The 23,948-nt window shown below is 41.7% G+C and overlaps 1 protein-coding gene across 4 annotated transcripts in view; it reads left to right on the forward strand.

The window, feature by feature from the left end:
• The window catches only part of FNBP1L (formin binding protein 1 like), an 82,096-nt gene extending 58,955 nt beyond the window's left edge, over nt 1-23,141 (forward strand). Inside the window, exons 11-16 of one of the 4 annotated variants that reach the window (XM_087719262.1) lie at nt 2,659-2,673; nt 7,780-7,889; nt 11,315-11,447; nt 13,745-13,839; nt 16,137-16,285; nt 19,060-23,141. In XM_087719262.1, the coding sequence (XP_087575388.1) occupies nt 2,659-2,673; nt 7,780-7,889; nt 11,315-11,447; nt 13,745-13,839; nt 16,137-16,285; nt 19,060-19,238 (681 nt within the window). In that variant the 3' untranslated portion in view covers nt 19,239-23,141. The remainder of the gene's footprint in view (nt 1-2,658; nt 2,674-7,779; nt 7,890-11,314; nt 11,448-13,744; nt 13,840-16,136; nt 16,286-19,059) is intronic. The other 3 variants (XM_087719261.1, XM_087719260.1, XM_087719259.1) reach the window with 3 other exon arrangements.
• Nucleotides 23,142-23,948: the final 807 nt, after the last annotated feature.

Genomic DNA, 23,948 nt, shown 5'->3' on the forward strand with positions numbered 1-23,948 from the left:
TCGGCTCCAGAAGTTGTGAATGCTCCAACAGTGGATGTTTTAAAGAAGAGATTGGATAACCATTTGTCTGAAATGGTATAGACCAGGGGTGTCAAACTGGATCTCTTCGAGTGCTGGATCAGCATTGTAGTTTTCCACCGGGCGGGAGGGGGGGTGCAGACACCTCCTGCAATACTTTACTGTCAAAACGGGATGCAGAGGGGGGGACTCAAGGCACCTTCTGCCCCGTTTTCAGCCTAAATGGCCTTCTGAGCACTTTATTGGCCAGAGGGGGCCGCAGGGGGCTAAATGCAGGTTTAGCCAGCAGAGACACCATGGGCTGGTCCTTTAATATTTCCAAGCTGGCCCCGTGGGCCGGATTTAAGCACCTTGTGGGCTGGATGCAGCCCATGGGCCTTGAGTTTGACACCCATGTATAACCTATAGAGCAGTGTTTCTCTGTGACCCGTCAAAACCGCGGTCCACTAAAGCGCGTCCGACGAAAGCGCGTACGTGACGTCATCAGCAGCGCGACAAAAAAAATTAAAAAATAAATTACATTAAAATTAAAATAAAATTAAAGCAAGCCGATTCACATAAAGGTAAGGGTTAGGTTTAGGGTTAGGGTTAGGTTAAGGGTTAGGGTTAGGTTTAGGGTTACATTACGCGTTAGGGTTAGGTTTAGCGTTAGGTTAAGGGTTAGCGTTAGGTTAAGGGTTAGGTTTAGGGTTAGGTTAAGGGTTAGGTTTAGGGTTAGGTTTGGGGGGGTTAGGGTAAGGTTTTCGCTTTAATTTTAAATTTACCACTCACAGCGCGATGTTTTCGTCGCGCTGTGATGATGTCACGTACGCGCTTTCGTCGAGCGCGCTTTAGTCCACCGCGGTTTTGTGGTGGAACCGTGTTTCTCAACCTTGGCGGCTTTAAATCCTGTGGACTTCAACTCCCAGAATTCTTTAAGTCCTATGGACCTCAACTGGGAGTTGAGGTCCATAGGACTTAAAGTCGCCAAGGTTGAGAAACACTGCAATAGAGGTTCTTCTGAGCAGGGGTTTGGACTAGAAGACCTTCAAGCTGCCTTCCAACTCTGTTATTCTATTATAATCAGTACATAATCAATATACAGACTTGAAATAGCATTTCCTGTATTGGACAAAAAGCCTAAACATTTAAAAACTCAACAATTTATATATATCATCACCCTTTGATTATCATTTTAAAAAATTGAAAATAATCAAGAATCCTGACAAACAGGATAACTCAAATACTCTTTTTTTTCCCCTGAATAAAAAGGCATGGACTTTAAACTACATATAGCTTTAGCCATCTATTGATAGCTGAACCTACCAAAAACAGAGAAAAACACTTGAATGAATTTTCAGTTTTCCCATGTGGATAAACCTAGCTTTAAAAAAAAGCCTAGAGAAGTATATAAGCCTCAGAATTTTGGGAGCTTTATCTAAATATTGGATTATCTTTCTAAATTAAATAAGATTATACTATAGATTTTGACTCTAAAATTAAGATCATTGCCATTGTGAAATGTTTCTGCATTATGTAGAGTTCCCATGTGCTTTTTTGTAGAAATAGTAATATGTTATAGTACTATAGTTATATAGTAATATTTTATATTATATGTTATCCTGTACTTCTGAATTGTTGGGCGGTTGCTTCTGTTTAAAACCCTGACTCCCCACAATCTCCATGTATAATTATTGCAGTACTTTAGATCAGGGGCCCCCAACCGCCAGTCTGTGGACTGGCACAGGGTCAACGGCATGCCAGCATTAATGGTGGGTTACAAAAAAATTGGGAACTCTTCTGTAGGTGTGGCCTGCTTTCCGGGTCCACTGGTGGAACCTCTTCTAACTGGTTCGGTAGATTTGACGAACCGGTTCTACCAAACTGGTGCGAACCGATAGGAACCCACCTCTGGCCAGCATGCAAACAAGTGAAGTTTTATCCACAGGATGCAGGCAGCCTTCAAAACCACGCCCCCCTCTAGTCCACGGAAAAACCTTTCCTCACAGAACCGGTCCCTGGTGCCCAAAAGGTTGGGGGCCACTCAGTGGTGGGATTCAAATAATTTAGCAACTTGTTCTCTGCCCTAATGACCAGCTAGGTAGGCGTAGCTCGGAGGTCATGTGACTGTGCAGGCGTGGCCAACTCAACCTCACTCGAGCCGACGGGCACTTCGCCTTAACTGTTACAATGTAATGGAGGTTAACCAGAGAGGCAGTTTCTGTAAGGACAGCAATAGAAATTAGGCTAGAAACAACACCAGAATGTTTCCTTCCTGCCTTCCTTACAAGATTAGCCCTGTAAAGTGGGGAAAAAAACCACAATGAGATTTCTTCCAACAACCAATTCTCTGAGCTGCTTAGAAAGTTAACAACCGGTTCTCCCGAATAGGTGCGAACTGGCTGAATCCCGCCACTGGGGCCACTGCTTTAGATGATAATAAAAATGAGCATAAGAACAGAATATTTCATAATGAGGATACATACTATGTATGCTTGATAGCAAACCCCAGTTAATTTAATGGGAGTTGCTTCTCAATAATATAATGCCAGATTAGCTGGTATTGGATGGATATTTTACAATCAGAAATCTTCCTAAATGCTGGTTGGTGGCATGCAAATAATTTCCTGTTTCTTTCTTGTTTCCAACTAAACTGGTCAGTGGTCGATGAAGACGGTAAGGCGTGTGTCCTGGTTTGTCTGCTGTAATTTGTAACAATAGCATGAAATAGCCTCTCCATTTCATAGTCGTTCTGAGTAGTCAAGATATGTGCCTACTTTTTTTTGTCGTTTTGTCTCACAGTTCGTTTTGCGCTTGATGTAAACAAAATTTCCTGCTATTTTTATGGATTGTATTACAGATACGATACGGGTAATTTTACCTATAATTCTTCTTGCAAAGTCGAATGTGTTTTATGCATTGTCATTATGAAATGAGAATAATTTTACTTACAGCTTACTTGAACTCTGTTATACAAATTACGCGCATTATATACGAATTGGGTCTGTGGGGGGAAAAATTGGTCTTTTGTGTTCTAAAATTGTTCTGTTTGAATGACTGAATATTTACAATTATTTGGGGGTGAATTCCTATTTCTGCATCCAATTCCCGAATAAATGAGGGCCTTTGTACATCTCCCAAAAGTGCTCTGACGTTTTTGGAAATAATGGACGAAGCATACAAGAGCATTTAGTGAAGAAAAGAGAAAAATTAGGTTTGACTAAGAGGTCTTACATTTCATAGGAGTTCACCCATTATTTAGAAGTAAGGTGAAGCTGGTTCATTGTGATAAAATAATCCATTATACTTTTCATTAACGTACCATATATATATATATATATACGGTACGTTAATGAACGTACCGTATATATATATATATATACGGTACGTTAATGAAAAGTTAACCAGGTTTGGTTAAAAATATATATATCCATTTTCAGTGAATGTTCTACTTACATCATTTGAATTTTTTTTAAAAATTGAAATAACATTGAAATACGTCGAGATAGAATTATCGATAGTAGAATTACTATCGATGTAGAATACTGTTACGGAAGTAGTGGAAAATGAAACTTGATGCTTGAGTATAATTTACTATGATTAAAAGAAGAAATATTAAGAGATTGTCATTCTAATAAAACTGTTAAAACTTAAGTGTGCACAGTCATAATACTGCACAATGCTTTAGTTAGTTTTGTGAATCAACAGGAAAATTGATACGTTTCTGCTGCTGGATATAAAGGAAGTTGCTGAAAAAAAATTGACTAATAGAAAAAAAAAGGAAGATATAAATGTAATTTTGGCTATCTTTCCAATTGACAAAGCATGAAACTTAATTTCCATAAATAAGAACAATCGATAGCCTCCTTCTGCTTTTGTCAAAATAAGGAAACATAACATTTTGCTGCAAGCTCTGCCCCTTTTGGATATGTGCAACATGACAATACACACACACCAGGGGTGGGTTTCTCGCCCCGTTCCAACCGGTTCGGTTGGAACGGAGCCGGTGGTGTCCTCGTGCACGCGCTAGCGTCTGTGCGATGCTCCAGCTGCTCCTGGAGGATCGCGCAGGCGCTGTATGCGTCCTGCGTATGCGTGGAAGCGCAGAACTTGTCAAAACCGGGTAAGGAGCGCGGGCGGGCGGGCCCTTCGCCGTTCCCGGAAGTTACTTACTTCCGGGTTCGCCGACCAACCGGTTCGCGGGGACCACCGCGAACCGGTTGAAACCCACCCGTGACACACACACAAGACAGGGCACGCAGCTCGGTGCTGCAAGGACACATCTCTGCAGATATTCCTGACAGTGATATTAATTCTTTGACAGAAAATTACACAGAATTCAGTAGAAATGATATATATGGTGGAAAAAGCTAGAAACAAATGTTGCTTATTGTACTGAAAGCAGTTATCTGCAATCAGTTGAAAGGCAGCATTGTAAGAATTCCTGGGTTTTTCAGTCCCTGATCCCATTCAATTTCTCTGGAACTTGGCTATCTTGAGCACTTATGGGATATTTTATTGTACATGATAGTGATCTTTGTACTATATTTAAAAATAGAAAAAATTAAATGTAGAAAGTTCCCAAGAAAATCTGTTTTTCTTAAGGGGCATAAGAACATCGCTAACATCAATTGAGTTGTAATAATAGAATGTAAGATGATATGAAATCATTATGTTTTACCATATTGTATTTAGGGACTCTTCTTTAATGCCTCTCCTGAAAAATACTTGCAGTAAAACTATTGATCTAGAAAAATTTGTATAAAATTATGTAGAAAAGTGGATTTAGCTGCCTTGTTCAGCTTCTCTAAACAGATGTTAAACCAATTAAAATAAAGGCTCGCACATTTCTCTTTGGCTTGTAATTAACCAGTGAGTACTATAGTTAATTTATTAAATTGTTAATCACATGTGTTCAAGTAAATGGATTTGTGAATCTTTTCTTTGTTAACAGCTTGTTTATAGCTTGGGATTTGCTAATTATGTTCCCAGTGTTGAATGTGACAGAAATTGTTTGTATGCTCTTCAATATATTTGGAGGATTTGGAAGGGAAATTTTTGTAAGATTTTTTAAAAAAGGTTTCTGTTTAAATTCAGTCTGCACTCATGCCAAGTAATTTGATTTAGGGGTATGACGTAATTGTTCCCAAATTAAGCTTTTCAGAAAATGGAGCTAATGAAGTTAATTTGTTATGTGCTGCGGGTAAACAAGAAATAGAGGCTAAAAAGAAGTGGCTGTTGGTTTACAGATTTGGGGGGCTGCTTTTCTTGGTTTTGATCAATTTTGATCTAAACTTTGGTTCACCGACAAATGCGCGGAGAAGCGCGCCGACAACAGCGTGCCGACAAAAGCGCGCCTTCAACAAACAACTAATAACAACCTAATAACCCTAACTCTAATCCTAACCCTAATCCTATCCCTAAACCTAACCCTAAACCTAACTCTGAATCTAACCCTAACCTTTTACCTTAACTTAAATCGCGTTTTTGTGGGCGTGGTTTTGTCGGTGCCTTGTTGTGGGCGCGTTTATGACGTCGCAGTGTTCTCGCCGTGGTTTTGTCGCCACGCTTTTGTCGTGCGCGCATTTGTCGGGTCATGCTAAACTTTGACATGTGATCATCTCTGTTGGAGAAGATTCCAATGAGTTTCAGTGAAGCTTGAAATGGGCTACTTCCAAGTTGATTAATAGCGTTCCTTCAGAAGAAATCTCTTTTGGGCTAAAGAAGGACCTTTATCACAGGTTTGTGAAGACCTATTTTCAACAAAAACAATCAAAATGGATATAGCCTTACTGTATACTGCTATTGCATTCACTCTTGTGCTGGCCAGCTTTACCAAAATTAGTTTTATTATAGTAAAATAATAAAGGGAAACCTTATTGGCACAATGCTGCAGTATATGCCCTACACCCGTGATGGTGAACCTATGTAGCATGTGCTACAGGTGGCATGCAACGCCCTCTGTGGGCCCACAAGCCGTTGCCCCAGTTCAACCCCCACACGCATGTGTGTGTGCCTCCCCCTGGCCAGCTGGTTGTCGAATCTCTCCCGGGTGGAAGTGAAGGACGTGCGTGGAGCTGTGCGCACAAGCACAGGGGCCCGCGTGTGCATGCACCAGGGGCGGGGCGCATGTACGGGGGGTGCATATGCGTGCTTTGGGCACTTGGTCCAGAAAAGGTTAGCCATCACTGCCCTAAATTATAGTCACAGTTTTAAAAACTCTCAACGTATACAAGTATTCCCATGTTAAATTAACATTTCAAATCTGAGTAAAACATCTGCTTATGTTGATATTGGCACAAATGTACTGCTTAACCACAATTAAAGTTGAAATATATCTTCATTTTGGGAAAGGAATATGCATTGCTGAGATTGGCTTCCAGTTTACTGTTGATAATTATCAGGGTGCTAAGTTTATGTCTTTTTAGAGAAATCTTTTTTTAAAAAAATGGCAGAAACATTTATATGATTTGAAGAAAAACCAACACATATATTGTACATTAGGCGTTTTGGATGGTGCTAGAGCAAATAGATTAATAAATCTATACCATTTCTGGAGGGGTTTTTTTCCCCCTCCCTCAAATAATTTCCAAAATTGCAAGAAGATGCATTATAATTCTCTTATTAATATATTAATTCCATTTCCTTTTCTATAACTAAAGCTTATTTTGTTCTGTGGTTTGTAATAAGAATATTGTCATATTCTACTCTAAGCATATTGGGAAAGAACATAGTAATCCACTACATCCCTTTGCAGATTGTTTGATTATCACTTTGGAATAGCAAAGAAGAGTAGATCATCAAGATACCAAATTCAGTATTTGATGTACATATTTTCTAGATCTATAGTTTGCAGCATTATTGAAGTGGGAAAACTTATCTCACTCAACTGTATTATTCCGCAAAGAACTATTGGGTTTACTGCAGTGGTGTGATTCAACCAGTCTAACAATCAGTTTGCTTAGAGAGAAAGTTTGAGTTTGAGTTTTATTGGTTTTGTATGCCCCCCACTCCCGAAGGACTCCGGGCGGCTTACAATAAAACAGGGAGAGGGGATAAATAAGACAATACAAGACAATACAACAATTTAAAAATACAACAACATTCACAATTGAAGTGGGGCCAGAAACTTCAATAGCTCCCAGCCTGCCGGAACAGCCAGGACTTAGTAGCTTTATGGAAGGCCGGGAGGGTAGTAAGGGTCCAGATCTCCACAGGGAGCTCGTTCCAGAGGGCCGGAGCAGCAACAGAGAAGGCCCTCCCCGGGGGGGGGGGTATCGCCAGCCAACATTGGCTGGCAGATGGAATCTGGAGAAGGCCAAGCCTGTGCGATCGAATCAGTCTTTGGGAGGTAATTGGCAGGAGGCGGTCTCTCAGGTACCCAGGTCCGATGCCATGCAGGGCTTTATAAGTAACGACTCATTTCGCTCGTGCATACGCCAAGCAGACCCTTTGCGCCCGCCCATTGGGTTTAAACAAAGCTAAACAACTTTCCTTGAACTGCAGCCCAGGTGAGTAAAACAGCTGAAGTGTGGCAATTTGCTCTGCTGCGCCAATCACCTGGGCTAAAAAACAAGGAAATATATGTCAGTATAGCCCAGGGGAAGGCACGTTGGCCCCACCTGAAGGTTGGAGCAAACTGGTTCGCTCTCAGCTGATCTTCGGAGCTACCGATACTCCCGAACCAGTCCGAACTGGTAAAATCCCATCCCTGGTTTACTGCCAACAGAAGTATCAGTGGGAGAGCTGCCATTTCTAAAACGTCTCTTCTTTGGTTTTTAGGGTCCTTCCCAAGAAGATTTCAGTCACTTGCCACCAGAACAAAGGCGGAAAAAACTTCAGCAGCGGATTGATGAGCTTAACAGAGAATTGCAGAAAGAGAATGATCAAAAGTATTTACGTTATTTTGACTCTTGATGCTGATTTTTATTTTGCTGTAACTAGGGATTTGAAACTCCTTCATTTCAAGCATCCGTTTGACTTGATTTATCATAAATCCCACTAAGCATTTGGAATTTTGGTTCCTCAGTTGCGATCTGTCCGATTCACATTTATAGGCTTTGAATAGCAATAGACTTATATACCGCTTCACAGAGCCTTTACAGCCCTCTCTAAGCGGTTTACAGAGTCAGCCTATTGCCCCCCAACAATCTGGCTCCTCATTTTACCGACCTCGGAAGGATGGAAAGCCGAGTCAACCTTGAGCCTGGTGAGATTTGAACTGCCAAATTGCAGTCAGCAGAAGTAGGCTGCAGTACTGCACTCTAACCACTGCGCCACTGTGGCTCATAGGAATGATATCAGTCCACCATTATGTAGCACTAAAGCTCACCTTTTATTCCTCAAAAGATGGTGGAACTCTCATCTTTCACTTTGTGAACAGTTATCTTCCTCTGGTTGTGATGAAATGGGAGTTTATTGTTTGAATAGAATGCAAAGAAAGACTTAATTGATAACCAGCATCTAAACATTTAAAGAAACGTGGCAAGAATGAAGATAACAGTAGTGACAGGAAGTTGACAATTATAGGGTGTAAAAACAAGGAAAGAAAAATGAGATAATTAGTATCTGGGGAGGGAATACAGGTAGTCCTTGATTTACAATCACAATTGGGACCGGAAATCCAGTGTAAGCTATTAAAGTTGTAAGTCAAGGCACCTGTGTGATCAGACTTATTTTCCTGACATTTTTTTTTTGCAATGGTTGTTAAGTAAACCACATAGTCACTAACCTAATGGTGCAGTCATTAAGCAAACCCATTCTTCCTAATGGGTATTTTGTGCTGTGGTTATTAACTGGGATGTGGAAGTCGATTGTAAATGGGGGGGGGAGGCACAATTTACAATGGACGGAAGTAAGTTACATAAAATACCTGTTCTAAGGCCATTGTAATTCCTAATCCTCATAAATCGAGGACTACCTGTATGAATAATCCTTGTGAAAATGGTAATAAGTGTCAGTGTGCCTCTGAAAGAAAACTATTTTATCACCTCTGTTATCTGTTCCTACAGTGTTATTGTTAGACAAAATCTAAATTGTTCATAACCTAACATTTGTCTGAGTAAATGAGAGAAAATATAATCTCGTTCACTACTATAGTTCCAGGAAAGAACTCTTAAGAGAGGAGGTAACCTTTATATCATCTTGGGATGATACTGTATATACTCAAGTATAAGCCGAGTTTTTCAGCCCACATTTTGGGCTGAAAAAAGCCGCCTTGGCTTATACTCGAGTCAGTGAAAAATTTGCCCGAAATGGAGGAGAAAAAGGGGCGGAGCCATGCCGCTGGGTGACGCTCGTGAATGGCCCGGCGCCCCTGTGAGTTTCCCCTCCCTCTGTGTCAGTTTGCCGCGCAGCGCGCACCGCACCATCCCCCCTCCTCACGTTCTAATGTAATGCAGGGCTGTCTTACGATTCCCCTTCCTCCCCCTCCTGCCGCTCTGCAACGATGTCCCACCTCCTCCTTGTTATGGCAAGCAGCCACATAACGATGTCCCAGAGCTAGTTTACTGTTTTTCTTTGAAATAAATATTCAAAAACATTATTGGTATCTATTTTTATTTTTGAAATTTACTGGTAGCTGCTGCATTTCCCACCCTAGGCTTATACTCGAGTCAATAACTTTTCCAGTTTTTTGTGGTAAAATTGGGTGCCTCGGCTTATATTCGGGCCGGCCTATACTCGAGTATATACGGTAACTGAAATATTTTAAAATATATTTATTTGACCGAAAGCAAACTCGGGGAAAAAAAATCAATTCCAGATTTTGCTTCCTACCAAATAAACCTGGTTCCTACCACATAGGCATACCCATATGTACTAATCACAAAAGCCAGCTGTGGATTGTCTATCTCTAAATTCAGATAATTTTACTCTATATTTGTTCGGTTCTGTTAGGGTTGAATGCAACTTTTGTTTCTGAGGAAGTTAGCAGATGCTATGCGCCACATAAAAGAGTAGTTGTGATACACAAAGGGGACAGCTTCCTGCCAACATCTGTGAAGCATTACAAGACCCAACCTATTTCTGTGAGTTCACAGATTAATAAATTGAAGAATCACAAGTATAGATAAGTAGCATTAGCACTTACACCATGGGTTGTCAACTTGGTCCCTACCGCCCACTAGTGGGGGTTTTGGGATTCCAGGTGGGTGGTAGGGACTTCGGAGGTTAAAACCTCCTTTTGAGCGAGCGCACACATCAATAAACCAACGTGCGCGTGCAAGCAAACACGTGGGAAGAGGAAGGGGGGGGAGTGGAAACTGATAGCAGGGACAGGCAGATAAGTTTTGTTATCTTATAAAATAAAGCGGAGCAGAGCAGTTGTAAAATAGGAGAAAGAAAAGTTATAGGCAGGAGAGAATTGTTGTTGGCTAATAATAATAAGTGGGCTAACTAGCTCAGCCTTACTTTTGTACGTTGCAATAAGGAAGGTTAAAAAAAGGAGATAAAAAGGAAAAGATCAAAAAAAAAATAACCAAAAAAGGGAAGAAAAATAGAGAAAAGGGGATAAAATAAAGGAGGAGAGTAAGCAGTGTTTAGTCTGGCTCATAAATTAAGTTTTGTTATCTTATAAAACAAAAGAAAGAAATAAGTAAAGGAAGAAGAAGGAGAAAATAAAAAAAGGAAAAAGAGATCCTTGATATAGTGAAATACTATAAGAAAGGTAAAGAAGAAGAAAGCAGGAAAAGGAATTTTGTTTTGATGGAGACACTTAATAAAAATTGGCACCCAATACAGCATTGTTTTTGGTGTTTGTAATAAAAGGGAAAAGAGGAGGGGAAAAAGCACTGTGTGGAGTGCAGATCAAAACATAAAAGTAGTTGTTAAATTGTGAAACAAATTTAGAAGCCATGTCTGAAAAAAAAAATATGCTCATGTTCTGCACTTGCGCAAAAACTGGTGGGCGGTAAGGAAATTTTTCCATCAAGAAAGATCCATTAGTGGGCGGTAGGTAGAAAAAGGTTGACTACCACTGACTTAGACTTACTCTGCTTCGTAGAGCTTTCCAGCCCTCTCTAAGCAGTTTACAGAGTCAGCATATTGCCCCCAACAATCTGGGTTCTCATTTTACCGACTCCTGAAGGGTGGAAGGCTGAGAGTCAACCTTGACCCACTCAGAATCGAACCCCTGGAATGAGCAGTGAGTTAGCCCTGCAGTACTGCTTCCTAACTACTGTGCCACTTGGTAGCCAGTTCATCGTTCCTCTGGTTCTGATATACACTCAAGTTTTCTTTCTCCCCAAAAGATGATAAACAGAGGCAGGGCTGTTGAGCATCATTTGATGAACTCCTTGACAATTGCATTTTTCTGTAGAGATGCCCTCATCAAAATGAAAGATGTGTACGAGAAAAACCCACAAATGGGTGATCCGGGAAGTCTTCAGCCAAAATTAATGGAAACTATGAACAACATGGACCGTCTGCGGATGGAAATCCACAAGAACGAGGTAAAAAAATCTGTTTATTGGATAGTTTTTAGACTACGATTAGTACAACTTTTCAGACTCTTAACCAAGGTTAAGCTCCTAAGAGTCATTCAAATCAGAGGAGGCAAAAGTCATCTTTGCTGTAGCATTTCAGTCCATTTGCAATAGCCTCCATTTCTATTCCAGCTAGATCTAATATTCAGTTGAACGGAGCAGCAGTAGTAATTGATAATAATTATGTGGATGGTTTTGCCTGCAGGACACTTAAAAATATTCAAGGTCTGTACCGAAGCGGTGGCTCAGCAGTTAAGATGATGGGCTTGCCAGCTAGAAAGCTATCAGCCCAGGTTCGAGACCTGAGCTCCAGCTCATAAAGACACTTTAGGGGAGGAAAATCTCGCAGAGCCATGGCACTTTAGGAAAAAAAAACTTGCAGGACTTTAGCAAAAAAAAAGTGGCAGAGCCATGGGTTATTAAACTGTGGTGCAGCCCAAGGCTCAGAGACAATGGCGGGGAGTGTCAAAATAGGAAGCTCCCTCCTGCTGCTGCCTCTCCACTCCTTCCCCGTTGGAGCCAAACTGCTGGTTCAGCATTCGAGTCAGAGCCAACCTACTGCTGCCACCCTCTTGACAGCCCACTTGCTTGTCCGGCTCTCCATCCAGTGCCCTTAGCGAGTTATCCCTGCAGTGACGTTCCAGTGTTGAGATGTTGTTGTGGCCCAGCAGGAGCCGTTGGAGCTGCCACCAGACTCCGACAGCGAGGGGCCCTATGAGTCGGCTCTGGAGGGATGTGGAGGAACCTGGACAGGGTTCCGACTCTGAGCAGGGCGCAGAGAGACTGGTTGGCCACCAGGAGGCACCTGAGCCTTTGAGCAGTGGGGAGGAGATAAGGGAGAGTGATCCAGAAGCCAGCAGTGAGTTATTCCTGGATGCCCGGAATCGAAGAGCTAATAGGCGTCAGGAACAGTTACGCAAGTACAGAAGGTAATTGCGCTCAGCTGGTGGTCATTAGGCTCCTCTCCAGACTATAAAAAAGACTGCTTGTGCACACGCCCCTCTTGCAGAAGTCAACACATTGACTAAAGAGAACTGTTGTAATTAACTTGGCAGGCTGGATTGCTGCCAAGGTTTGTCTGAGTTGCTGCCAAGGTCCTTATCTGTTTGTTTATGCTTGGCTTTCAGCTATCGAGGTTTTGGTTTCTTGCTATTAAAGTACATTCTAGTTAAGCTTGTCTCGGTTTTTGTTACTGGACGATGAGGGGGTCAGAACAGATGTCCTATGAAGAGATGGCGAGACGGGCTCGTTTTTGTCAAAAAAGGGACATGCCTAGCCTTTAGGAGGCTTGTAAAGTGCTCCTGGGGGCGGGGGGGGGCAAAAAATGGCGCATTTTTTGCTCATTTTTGCCCTCCCCTGCCTCCACGAGTACTCTGGAAGCTTCCTAAAAGCTATGCACAGCCATTTTTGCAAAGGGGGCGGGATTTCGGGAGGCCAAAAACGCTGTATTCAGTGTATAAGACACACCCAGATTTTCACCCTCTTTTTTGGGGGGGAAAGGTGTGTTTTATACTCCGAAAAATACGGTACGTGCCTATGAGTAGGCCTTTAACACCCATATGGAACCAAGTGGATAATTAGAACCATAATGTTGGAGGCTGTCATTTTGAACTGCAGAAGGCCAATGTCCCTTTTTAAAAAAACCAAAACTGTAAAACATCTAAAAGTGCAAACATACCAGGGGTGGGTTCCTGCCAGTTCTAACCTCTTCTATAGAAGAGGTTCCACAAAACTACAGTGCCATTTAGAACCGGTTCCAGCTCCCTCCCCCCCCCCCCCCGCCCGTCCGCACATCATCAAGATGAAGAGCGAGAGGAGGAATTCTGGGAGTTGAAGTCCACAAGTCTTAAAGCTGTCAAGTTTGAACACCCCTGGGTGTTTTTTTTTCCTAAAGGGTTAGGGGTGCAAGGGTCTTGTAACTTGACAGCTTTAAGACTTGTGTGCTTCAAATGCCAGAGTTTCTGAGCCAACATTTTGGTTGCTAAGCAAGAGTGTTGTTAAGTTAGTTTCACCACATTTTACAAGTTGGCCACGCCCACCCAGTCACATGGCTGGCAAGCCACTCCCACCCAGTCACATGGCTGGCAAGCCACTCCCACAAAGCAGGCCATACCTATAGAAGAGGTTCTAAAAAAATTTAAAACCCACCACTGAAACATACGTACAAGAAATAAGCTTATGGCTTCCAGAAGCATTCTGAACACCTGAACAGAATTTTAATATTTAATCCTGGCACAGGTAACATGGTTTCTCTCTCTCTTCAGGCATGGCTTTCTGAAGTTGAAGGTAAAGTAGCAACAAGAGGAGATCGAAGACACAGCAGTGACATCAACCATCTCGTAACCCAAGGAAGAGAGAGGTCATTATATTACACTTTTTTTTGTCTGATGTACTAGTAGATTGTAAATCCAGATTTCTAAAACAAGTAAATCTAGTGACTGTAATTTATATACCTAAAATATAGAGCAAGGCAAGTCCTCTGAAAGTTGTGCTTTGCAATAGCAAGAACATACGATATATAAAACACCTCTCAACCAGGAACAGCCAGACATACTCAGAAAATACAACTGACTTAATTATTGGAAGAGAGGTGCATTAAATATGTTCCTTAGTTTGCAAAGCACCTCCTTGCACAGGTGTGCCAGAAGTCTGCCTTCTCTGTAGCATCGCCTGACTTCTGGAATAAGGTTCTCCCTCATTCAGATGCCGCTGAAGAGCTGGCTTCTCATCCAGTCCTTTGACAAGGCGGAATGAGAACCCTGTCATTTTACTAAAATATATAAAGTCTGTGCGCATGTGTGTCTAAAGAAATATAAAAAGACTTTTTTCCCCCACAAGATCTATTTGCGTCTCATCATCTTGAAAAAGCTTTGCATTAAATCTTCATATGACAAAGACATTTTATTTACATAGTTCCACTTTTATTGGATTTTTTGATTCAATAAAAAGGAAAAACCTACAGCTCTCAATGTTCACCAGCGTCTCCTACCCTGTTTTTTCTCTTTTTTGTTACCTTCTGATATGTATATTTAGAAACTTCAGGGTTTTTTTAAAGAATAGAATTGCATTTTTTAGTGAATTGATTTCTTTCATCTATCATAAATTGCTGTAATTGTTTAAAAAAGTGAAACATTCATGTCTTTTAATAGACAAAAATAATATTTAGGAAGAGTGGTATGTTGTGTATTCATAACAAGTGTTTACAAAACCAGAGGAATGTGAGGGATCCACCTGCAAAAATGCCTTTCTGAATTATACTTAAATGATTTAACCAACTTCATATAATTCTCCTTCTCCCATAGAAAAGCTTTACTATTCATCAGTCAGTTTTATATGCTTGGCTAACGGCTAAGGAATAAATATGCTTCTCTTCATTCCATTACATTGCAGTTGAAGTATAATAAGATTGAAACTATGAGTTAAGGGTTGTTTATACAGACAAAGCAGGCTGAAAAAGTAAAACACTCCTACATACTCTGCTCTTTTTAAATTTCAGTGGAAATTAAAAAAAAAACTCTTTAGGTAAACAAAATGTTTCATTTTCTATTTTAAGTAAAGCGGGGATTAAAAATTACGGGCTGTTTCACTTTGAAATTTTAGACAGGGGTATGTATAGTTATTTTTTTCCCTACCATTATAACCATGTGTGTGGAGAGAGTCTGAAGATGTAACAGAAGAGAGACAGGATTTTATTCCAGTAGAATGAGTGCATTTAAAGCACCAGCATTATTACTCTATATTTTCATATGCTGGACAGATGGAATCAAAGCTCTTTTGTTTTTAAAAGCAAAATTGTATGTTCTGTCTCCAACAACCTCCATCTCCTGCCTGTATATTTCAGTAACATTTTACAGATAGAATCACAGATAGAATTCTTTATCAGCCAAGTGTGATTGGACGCACAAGGAATTTGTTTCTGGAGTTCACCGATAGATGCGCGCTCGACAAAAGCGTGCCGACAAAACCACGTCGAGAAAACAGCAAGGACGAAATCGCGCCCACATAAGAGCGCCAATAAATGCGCGCCGACGAAAGCGCGCCATCAAGAAACAACGCGAAAACAACTTAATACCCTAACCCTAACCCTTACCTTAACCCTAATCGCGCTTTCGTCGGTGCACATTTATTGGCGCGCTTCTGTGGGCGCGATTTCGTCCTCGCTGTTTTCTCACTGCGGTTTTGTCGGCACGCTTTTGACATGCGCGCATTTGACGGGTCACGGTTTATGGTGCATAAGTTCACAGTGTACATGTAAACAGCAAGTAAATAGGTCATAGATCATAATAAACAACAATTGATAAATTGTTCAGCAGAGTGATGGTACCGGTGGGGGGGGGGGGCGATGACGGACGGACTGACTGACTACTTTCAATAGTTTTGGCATAGAATGCCCTATAGCAGCATCCTGAGGAGAGAAGTTGATACTGATTATGTCCAGGATATGACGGGTCTCTAGATATTTTCTAAGCCCTCTTTCTGGTGTGTGTGCAGTATTCAGGTCCATATATAGGATGGGTTTATGTTTATTCCTCAAAGGTTCACGATTTGCAATGAAATCTGAACCTGTTTGAGATTCTGTTTTAACCAGTGAAAAACCTATGCGGATTTGGTTAAAAGAAATGCAAAGGTGCTTTCTGTTATCTAATTACATTTTAGTCCGGAGGGGAGCTACACAGATGATGCCAACCAAGAAGTTCGGAGCCCACCCCAGCAGCATGGCCCCCATAATGAATTTGATGACGAGTTTGAAGATGATGATCCTTTGCCAGCTATAGGACATTGTAAAGCTATCTATCCATTTGATGGTAAGGCTAATTTGACTTAAGCTTACGTGTAGAATAAATGGAGGTGACCTTGAATCAATCCAGGATATTTTGAGATTTTATTGTTCAACAAAAACACGATTTGTAGTGTTAAGAATGTTACACTATAAGAACAATAGGAACTCAAGGCGTGTAATTTACCACAAAATTAGGGCTAGTCTCTGCTAAATGCTCCACGTAAACCATGTTGCAGAAATACTGGATTCTCTGGTTTTGGGGCTGGAAGCTTCTTCCTAATGCACAGTACACTTGGTAAGGTTGTGTTGAAAGAAATGTCCTTCTGGGTTCAACTCCAAGTGGGGAAAAGACACTGGAGACATGGAGGCTGCTTGGAAAGATGGTTTATTGTGGAAAGGACCACATGGCTTGAGCCCTGAACAGAAAAGGTGATCACAGGCTTCGATGTTGGTGGAGAAGAAGGAGGGGCTTGCTAGGCTTTTTATAACCTGTTCAGTCCCACCTCTCTGTTTCCTGTTCCTGTGTAAGAAATGTATTCTGATTGGTTGTCAGACTCCCATGAGGCCATGCAGGAGCAACTCTCTAGGCTGTGTTTGAATCCAGGTATGGATGAGTTCTCAGATGCCATGTGGTCAGTTGAGTAAATGGCCAATATTATCATGCCTTTACTCCCATCCCCCCTGGGGCTGCAGTGGAGAAGTCTTTATTATGTAAAAGGGACTAGTCTGGCCTTCTCAATGGCCCATTGACAAAGTGGGGATGGGCAGGAAGCTACAGGCAGCTATTCTGTCTTTTAGAACATGTTTCTTTCTTTTCACATCCAGAGAAATATTCTGCCTTTTCAATATTTCCTAGGATATTTCATTTTTCTGGGAGAGGGCTGGGTGATAACTTCCCACAGTTGTATTTGTATTTCAACCAACGTGGAAAACTCAACAAACGCAATTTTTGAATTAGGCAATTTGAAAGCTCAGCAGCATAGCATTATTAGCTATAATTAGCATGTATAGGGCATTCTTATCCATTTGACAGCCTGTCTTAAGAAAGCAGAATCCAAGTAAATGCTACAGTAGAACCAATGACCTTAAATCTCTCCCTACCAAAGACATATCATGCAGGTAGCAAACGCATTTCTTAATGAGCAATCAGTCACCAGCCAGTTACAGGAGATTGGAACTCTCAAAAGCATTTAATTTAAGCTCGGTGTATATGCACATTCCTCTATGTATGTGTACACCAGTGGTGGGTTCCTACCAGAACCGGTTCGTCAAATCTACCGAACCGGTTAGAAGAGGTTCCACCAGTGGACCCGGAAAGCAGGCCACACCTACAGAAGAGGTTCCCAAAAATTTTTGAAACCCACCACTGGTCCTTGGATATGATTATTCTACACTATCATGCTCCTATTTATAAAACTCACTGCCTCTGTGAAAGGTAAGGATGACTACTGCGTTTGTGGTGCAATCAGAACATTGCGTGCGTTGAAGTTGTTTTAACGCAAACCAAAGATGCCTTTTAAAAAACAAGTTTACATCCTATTCTTATGCATGCCAGTGCTGTGTGTGAGGTAATTTAAGGTGGTTCTGACAAGGGTCGTCGGCATCTTCATATCCGGTCACACGGGCTGCAAGCCACTCCCATCCGGTCACATGGGGTGGCAAGCCACTCCCACAAAGGAGGCCACACCCACAGAGTAGGTTCGAACAATTTTTGAAACCCACCACTGGTGTACACACACACACACCAACACCAGCACAACATTGTGTGTGCATCTTTGTATGCAGTCCCCCCCCCCCCCGATAATCTAAATACAATTGTATGTAAATTTTTATAATGGCATCTGGTTTAAGTTCTGGGAAATGCATGCTGTAATGCGTTTCTGCATTATAACAAAATAAACATGTTAGATTAGAAAAGCAGCCGTTGGCAAGGATTCAACTTTGCAACAAGAGACCAGGTTTTCATCTGTTGGCTTACATTTGAAACATATGTTCCACTGCAGCGAACTGATGATGGTTCCCCCACTTCCCAGAATGGGAAAAAAATGAGGGCTGAGAAAGAGACCAGTGTTACTGTATATACTCAAGTATAAGCCTAGTTTTTCAGCCCACTTTTTGGGCTGAAAAAAGCCGCCTCGGCTTATACTCGAGTCAGTGAAAAATTTGCCCGAAATGGAGGAGAAAAAGGGGCGGGGCCATGCCGCTGGGTGACACTCGTGAATGGCCCGGTGCCTCTGTGAGTTTCCCCTCCCTCTGTGTCAGTTTGCCGCGCAGCGCGCACCGCACCATCCCCCCTCCTCACGTTCTAATGTAATGCAGGGCTGTCTTACGATTCCCCTTCCTCCCCCTCCTGCCGCTCTGCAACGATGTCCCACCTCCTCCTTGTTATGGCAAGCAGCCACATAGCGATGTCCCACCTCCTCTGGTACAGTGATCCAATGATAGGAATCACTGTGCCGTGTGTCATAGGAGGCGGGACATCATCATCACAGCGGGACATCAGCATCATGAGGTGAGTGAAGTATTTCATTGAATACACCGCTAGTTTACTGTTTTTCTTTGAAATAAATATTCAAAAACATTATTGGTATCTATTTTTATTTTTGAAATTTACCGGTAGCTGCTGCATTTCCCACCCTAGGCTTATACTCGAGTCAATAACTTTTCCAGTTTTTTTTTTGTGGTAAAATTAGGTGCCTCGGCTTATATTCGGGTCGGCCTATACTCGAGTATATACGGTAAATCCTCCACGGGAATAAGAAACCCTAAACGCTACACTTCGTTTTGATTTCCTCCTAGGTCACAATGAAGGCACCCTGGCTATGAAAGAAGGGGAGGTTTTGTATATTATAGAGGAAGATAAAGGAGACGGATGGACAAGAGCTCGGAGGCAGAACGGAGAAGAAGGATACGTGCCAACTACCTACATAGATGTAACTCTAGAAAAAAACAGTAAAGGTGCAGTAACCTATATCTAATCTCCAGTCCATCGTCTTGTCCATGAACATTGCTTAATGAATACGGAAGCACGTAATTGGATGGGAAAAATCCAAAACCGTTTTAGGAGTCCTTTCAATATGTGATTGGCTACAGGAGCCCAAACTTAAGAGTTCAGTTTTGAAGCTGGAAAATCCCTGCCTATAACAACTTTAGATTGTTCTCAGCTTTGCTTAAATGTACATTGTATGTCTTCTTTCTCAGGCCGTATTTTATTGGTTTTCATGGTTTTAATGTTAATTCTTGTAAAGCTTAACTGCTTCGTTTTAAAAGAGCGTCATTTTAGAACAAAATTAATACCATCTCCGGGCAATCGGTTCTTCTTCTTCAACCAGAGCTCGTTCCGGGTGTCCAAGCAATAACTAAATCTTAATTAAATGAAGATGAAGATTGGCTTTTAACTTTTGTTTTCTGAACAAGCAGCTCTACTTCTCGTTGCCCCTCTGCCCATTTGATACCCTGCAGGAACAGTCTGCAGGCTAATACAATGTAAAGTTATGCAGAAGGAGAGGAAAACTTTGAAAACTTTGCATGCCGTTGGCTGCATGTAATGGAACCCGTGGCACGACAAAACCGCGGTCCACTAAAGCGCGCCCGATTAAAGCGCGTCGCTGACGTCATCAGCAGCGCGACAACAACGACCGCGGAGAAAAAAGGGCGCTTTAAAAAGCGCTTTTAAAGCAAGCCGATTCACGTAAAGGTAAGGGTTAGGTTTAGAGTTAGGTTTAGGGTTACGTTAAGCGTTAGGGTTAGGTTTAGGGTTAGGTTAAGGATTAGCGTTAGGTTTAGTGTTAGGTTAAGGGTTAGGTTTAGGTTTAGGTTTGGGGGGGTTAGGTTTAGGTTTACGCATTAATTTTAGCTTTACCGCTCACAGCGTGCTTTTTTCGTCGCGCTGTGATGACGTCAGGTACGCGGTTTCGTCGAGTGCACTTTAGTCGACCGCGGTTTTGTGGTGGAACCATGGAACCTAGGGAGTTGCGATGTAGGCTCACCAAACATTCCTATTCTGGAAGTACTTTTTGCAGCTTTTCCTTTCAAAAATCAAATCCGAGATTCTTAAAAAACGATTACCTGCAGAGGATTGCAATGGCTATAGCGGCCGGGTAGCTTTCTGATCGGCTCCTTTTTTTTGCTCTTTCTCTCGTATTGGGGATTTTGTACATTTCTGTATTACACAACCGCTTACAACTGCTTCCTGCAAGTCTCTCTTCCTTGCTTCCATTCATCCCTCTAGAAAGTGCCCGTAGGAATAAATGCAGACCAGTTCCTTTTGTTTAAAAAAAATGAAGAGATAAAAGGTCTTTGTACGTGGAGACGTTTTCATGCCGGTTGTTTTATGAAAGATGTTAATCTGCGGTATCGAATGATTAGAATTGGCGTGTTCTAACTTGTATTACTTGGGCTTTCTATACTTGTGCATTTTCACTCGGGAGCTAGGGACCATTTGGAGGTTAAATTGCACTAATTTTCTACTGAGTTGAACGTCTGTTCGGAAAGTGTGACACGGAGAACGCTTGCAAAGGATCTGAGCCATTTATCTAGTATAATCGTAATAATCGGAGGTGGATGTTTTATAAAGGCGGGGGGAAATGACTGTGCTTCTCTCTTTTTTTTTTGAACGGCCCCTGGTAATTCTGTTCTGTTCTTCTTTTCCTCTCGGATTGCAGGTTCCTGAAGCGGGTTTCTGAGAAAATGGGCGAGATGTTGAAGGAGGTTTACATGCAGCTGCTTTTTTGGGGGGGAGGGTGTTAGGCCCAGCAAAATGGGGGAAAGCCAGTTGCATGAAAGCATGTAGGCATATGTTTCTCACTAACAATGTTAGCATTTCTCTTTGTGTGTTCCCAAATTGTGGTAAGCTAAAACGCTCCATTCCAACAGAACCAAACCCCACCCCGGTTTGAAAACATACCCGCTCCCATAGTTTGACGTTCTGAAATGCTAGCTGTTTTTACCACTTGCATTTTTATACTGGCTGTTTTCAGCTGCTTCCTTTTCCATATCCATTTTTTTTTACAAATCGGCATTGAGTCCGAAATCTTCTCATTGACAGTCTTCTGCCTGTGTGCCACTTCCATGCTCGCCCTAACCTCCTGCATGTCTAGATAATGCGTCAGGCATGTTCGCCTAATGTTTTTGTACTTCCATAGTTCTTTCCTCGTCTCTTGCATTTGTAGCATCCTCCAGCACTAAAGTGTTTTTTTTTTTTAATATATTCCCCCTGCGCCCCGTTTTACGTCGCTGTAATTTGTCCGTTTGTTTTATCTTCTTCATTGTGACCATTTCCAGTTCTTTGGCGTTAACACCGGCTGTGAAAGTAACATTCATTCTGCTTTGGGGATGGAATACATCTTCAGCACTAGGCCATCCCAGCCTATCCTCAGCACCTCAATAATTTCTCATGAGCACTGAAACCCTAGGAATAATAAAGAGCACAGATTTGCCGCTGCAAGACAAACAACTCTTTTCAGAAATCAAGTGCTTGTCATTCAGATGCTGCCTTAAACTCTCGAGTGCCTAAATCTGTTGAGTTGCCAACAATACCACTTCAGTATCCCGCCAAGGGCTATTGGGTCTCAGCTCTGTATGACCTCGTGAATCTTTCTACAGTTCTGCAGCTGTTGGTAGCCAATGGTAGATGCTTTCTCGATCTCTACCATTCCACAACAACAAGGTGCATTGTGAACGTTCAACACACGTTGGAAAACAAAAAGTACATGTATCGATTTTATTTTACGTCCAATGAATGTTTTTAATAGGATTTTTATGGAGCCTTTTTTTTAAATTGCCTATTATTATTATTTTTTTCGAGTTGGGGAATGGGATAAAAGACACCAGTTTTCAAACGAACTGCCGTGCTTGTCTTGTTTCCAAGTATGCTTTATTGTAAGGAACCCAGTTAAAAATTGAAGTGATAACTTTGTAATGATCTGTGTGCACTTTTTATTTGTAAACATAATTGCGATTTGGACACGTTTATACATGTAAATATAGTTGTCTCCCGCACCCTGGTCATTGCTCATGTTATTTGTCTTGCCATTTGTGAATTATGTTAATGAAAACATCGAATCTAAGCAAAATAGGGTCATCTTAGTATAAGGGGAGGGATGGGGGGGGGGAAAGGAGCGGTTAAATTTAAGCTTCATAAACCAGCTTACTGCTGTTTGTGGTAATATTTAAAATCCTGCTTTTCTGAAGGTGGGAAATCAAAGCAATATTTGAACACAGCGATGCTGGTGGATTCCTTTAGAACTTTTTTTCAGTGTTACTAGCCACTATTACACAGATGATTTAGTATATTTACATTGAGGGTGATAAAACACTAAAGGTTAAGAGTTTTGGGATATTGTAAACAGGGTTATTTATAATAATGTGACCATATGCCATTACTGACCAAACTACATCGAATAGTTGTTCGTTTAATGCTGGCTTTTTTTTTTTAAATAAAAAAAATATATATCTCCAAATGAAAGACAATGATTTTAAGGTTCTCACTCTTCCAGCCAAGGAACCCTATGGATTTAGTTTAACAGCCAGTTTGAGCTGCTTTTAACACTTCTAGTAAAGGACTAATAGTTCTTTTGTGCTACTGTTTTTTGTAAGGCAGGATTTGTTAACTCAGGAGGATATTTTCCTTCCTGTGGTTATAAAGCAACCTTTATGAGGGTAGTTTAAATGTAAAGGGGAGGGGGAAAAAATCTTTGTACTTGCACAGTTGGCTAAAATTATTTTGAAATGTTGAGAATTAATTGTCTTTGAGTCATAACTTTTCAGTAATTTTTAATCTTTCGTGCACGTGTTGATTTTTTTAAATGTTTCAATGCTTTGTTAAATAATAGTCGTTCTCTTCAAAATATTTTCATGGAATTAAACAATCTTTTCATGGCCCTCATCATTTCTTTGTCTTCTGTTGCAGGCAAGTCTATAGGGCGGCGTTTGTCTTGTTTAATTTATCATAAATATAGCAGTTAGCAGTTAGACTTATATACCGCTTCATAGGGCTTTCAGCTCTCTCTAAGCGGTTTACAGAGTCAGCATATCGCCCCCAACAACAATCCGGGTCCTCATTTTACCCACCTCGGAAGGATGGAAGGCTGAGTCAACCTTGAGCCGGTGAGATTTGAACAGCCGAACTGCAGAACTGCAGTCAGCTGAAGTAGCCTGCAGTGCTGCATTTAACCACTGTGCCACCTCGGCTCTAATATGCCTGGGTGGTGAAGGGAAGCAAAAGTTGCGCCCACTAGGAAGACAAATCTCCATGTTTTTCCTCCAATCCAGAATTACTCCTTGGGATTACTTAAATTCTTTACACAGCATCTCAGGTGACTTTCACTTCACTTTATGCTCCACCTGATTTGCCAAAGATTCAGAGAGATCCAGAGATTGGGACTACTGCAACGTGGGGCAGCCCTTGAAGAGTATTCGGAGACTTCAACTCGTCCAGAACGCAGCCGCGCGAGCGATTGTGGGTGCACCTCGGTACACCCACGTTACACCTATCCTCCGCGAGCTGCACTGGTTACCGATCAGTCTCCGGATACGCTTCAAGGTGCTAGTCGTAACTTATAAAGCCCTTCATGGTATTGGATCTGGGTACTTGAGAGACCGCCTGCTGCCAATTACCTCCCACAGACCCATTAGATCTCACAGGGTTGGCCTCCTCCGGGTGCCATCTACCAGCCAATGCCACCTGG

Source organism: Thamnophis sirtalis, unplaced genomic scaffold (assembly GCF_051295495.1).
Source record: "Thamnophis sirtalis isolate CommonGarterSnake01/CBP01778 unplaced genomic scaffold, rThaSir2_p1.2 scaffold_7, whole genome shotgun sequence".
Taxonomy (NCBI): domain Eukaryota; kingdom Metazoa; phylum Chordata; class Lepidosauria; order Squamata; family Natricidae; genus Thamnophis; species Thamnophis sirtalis.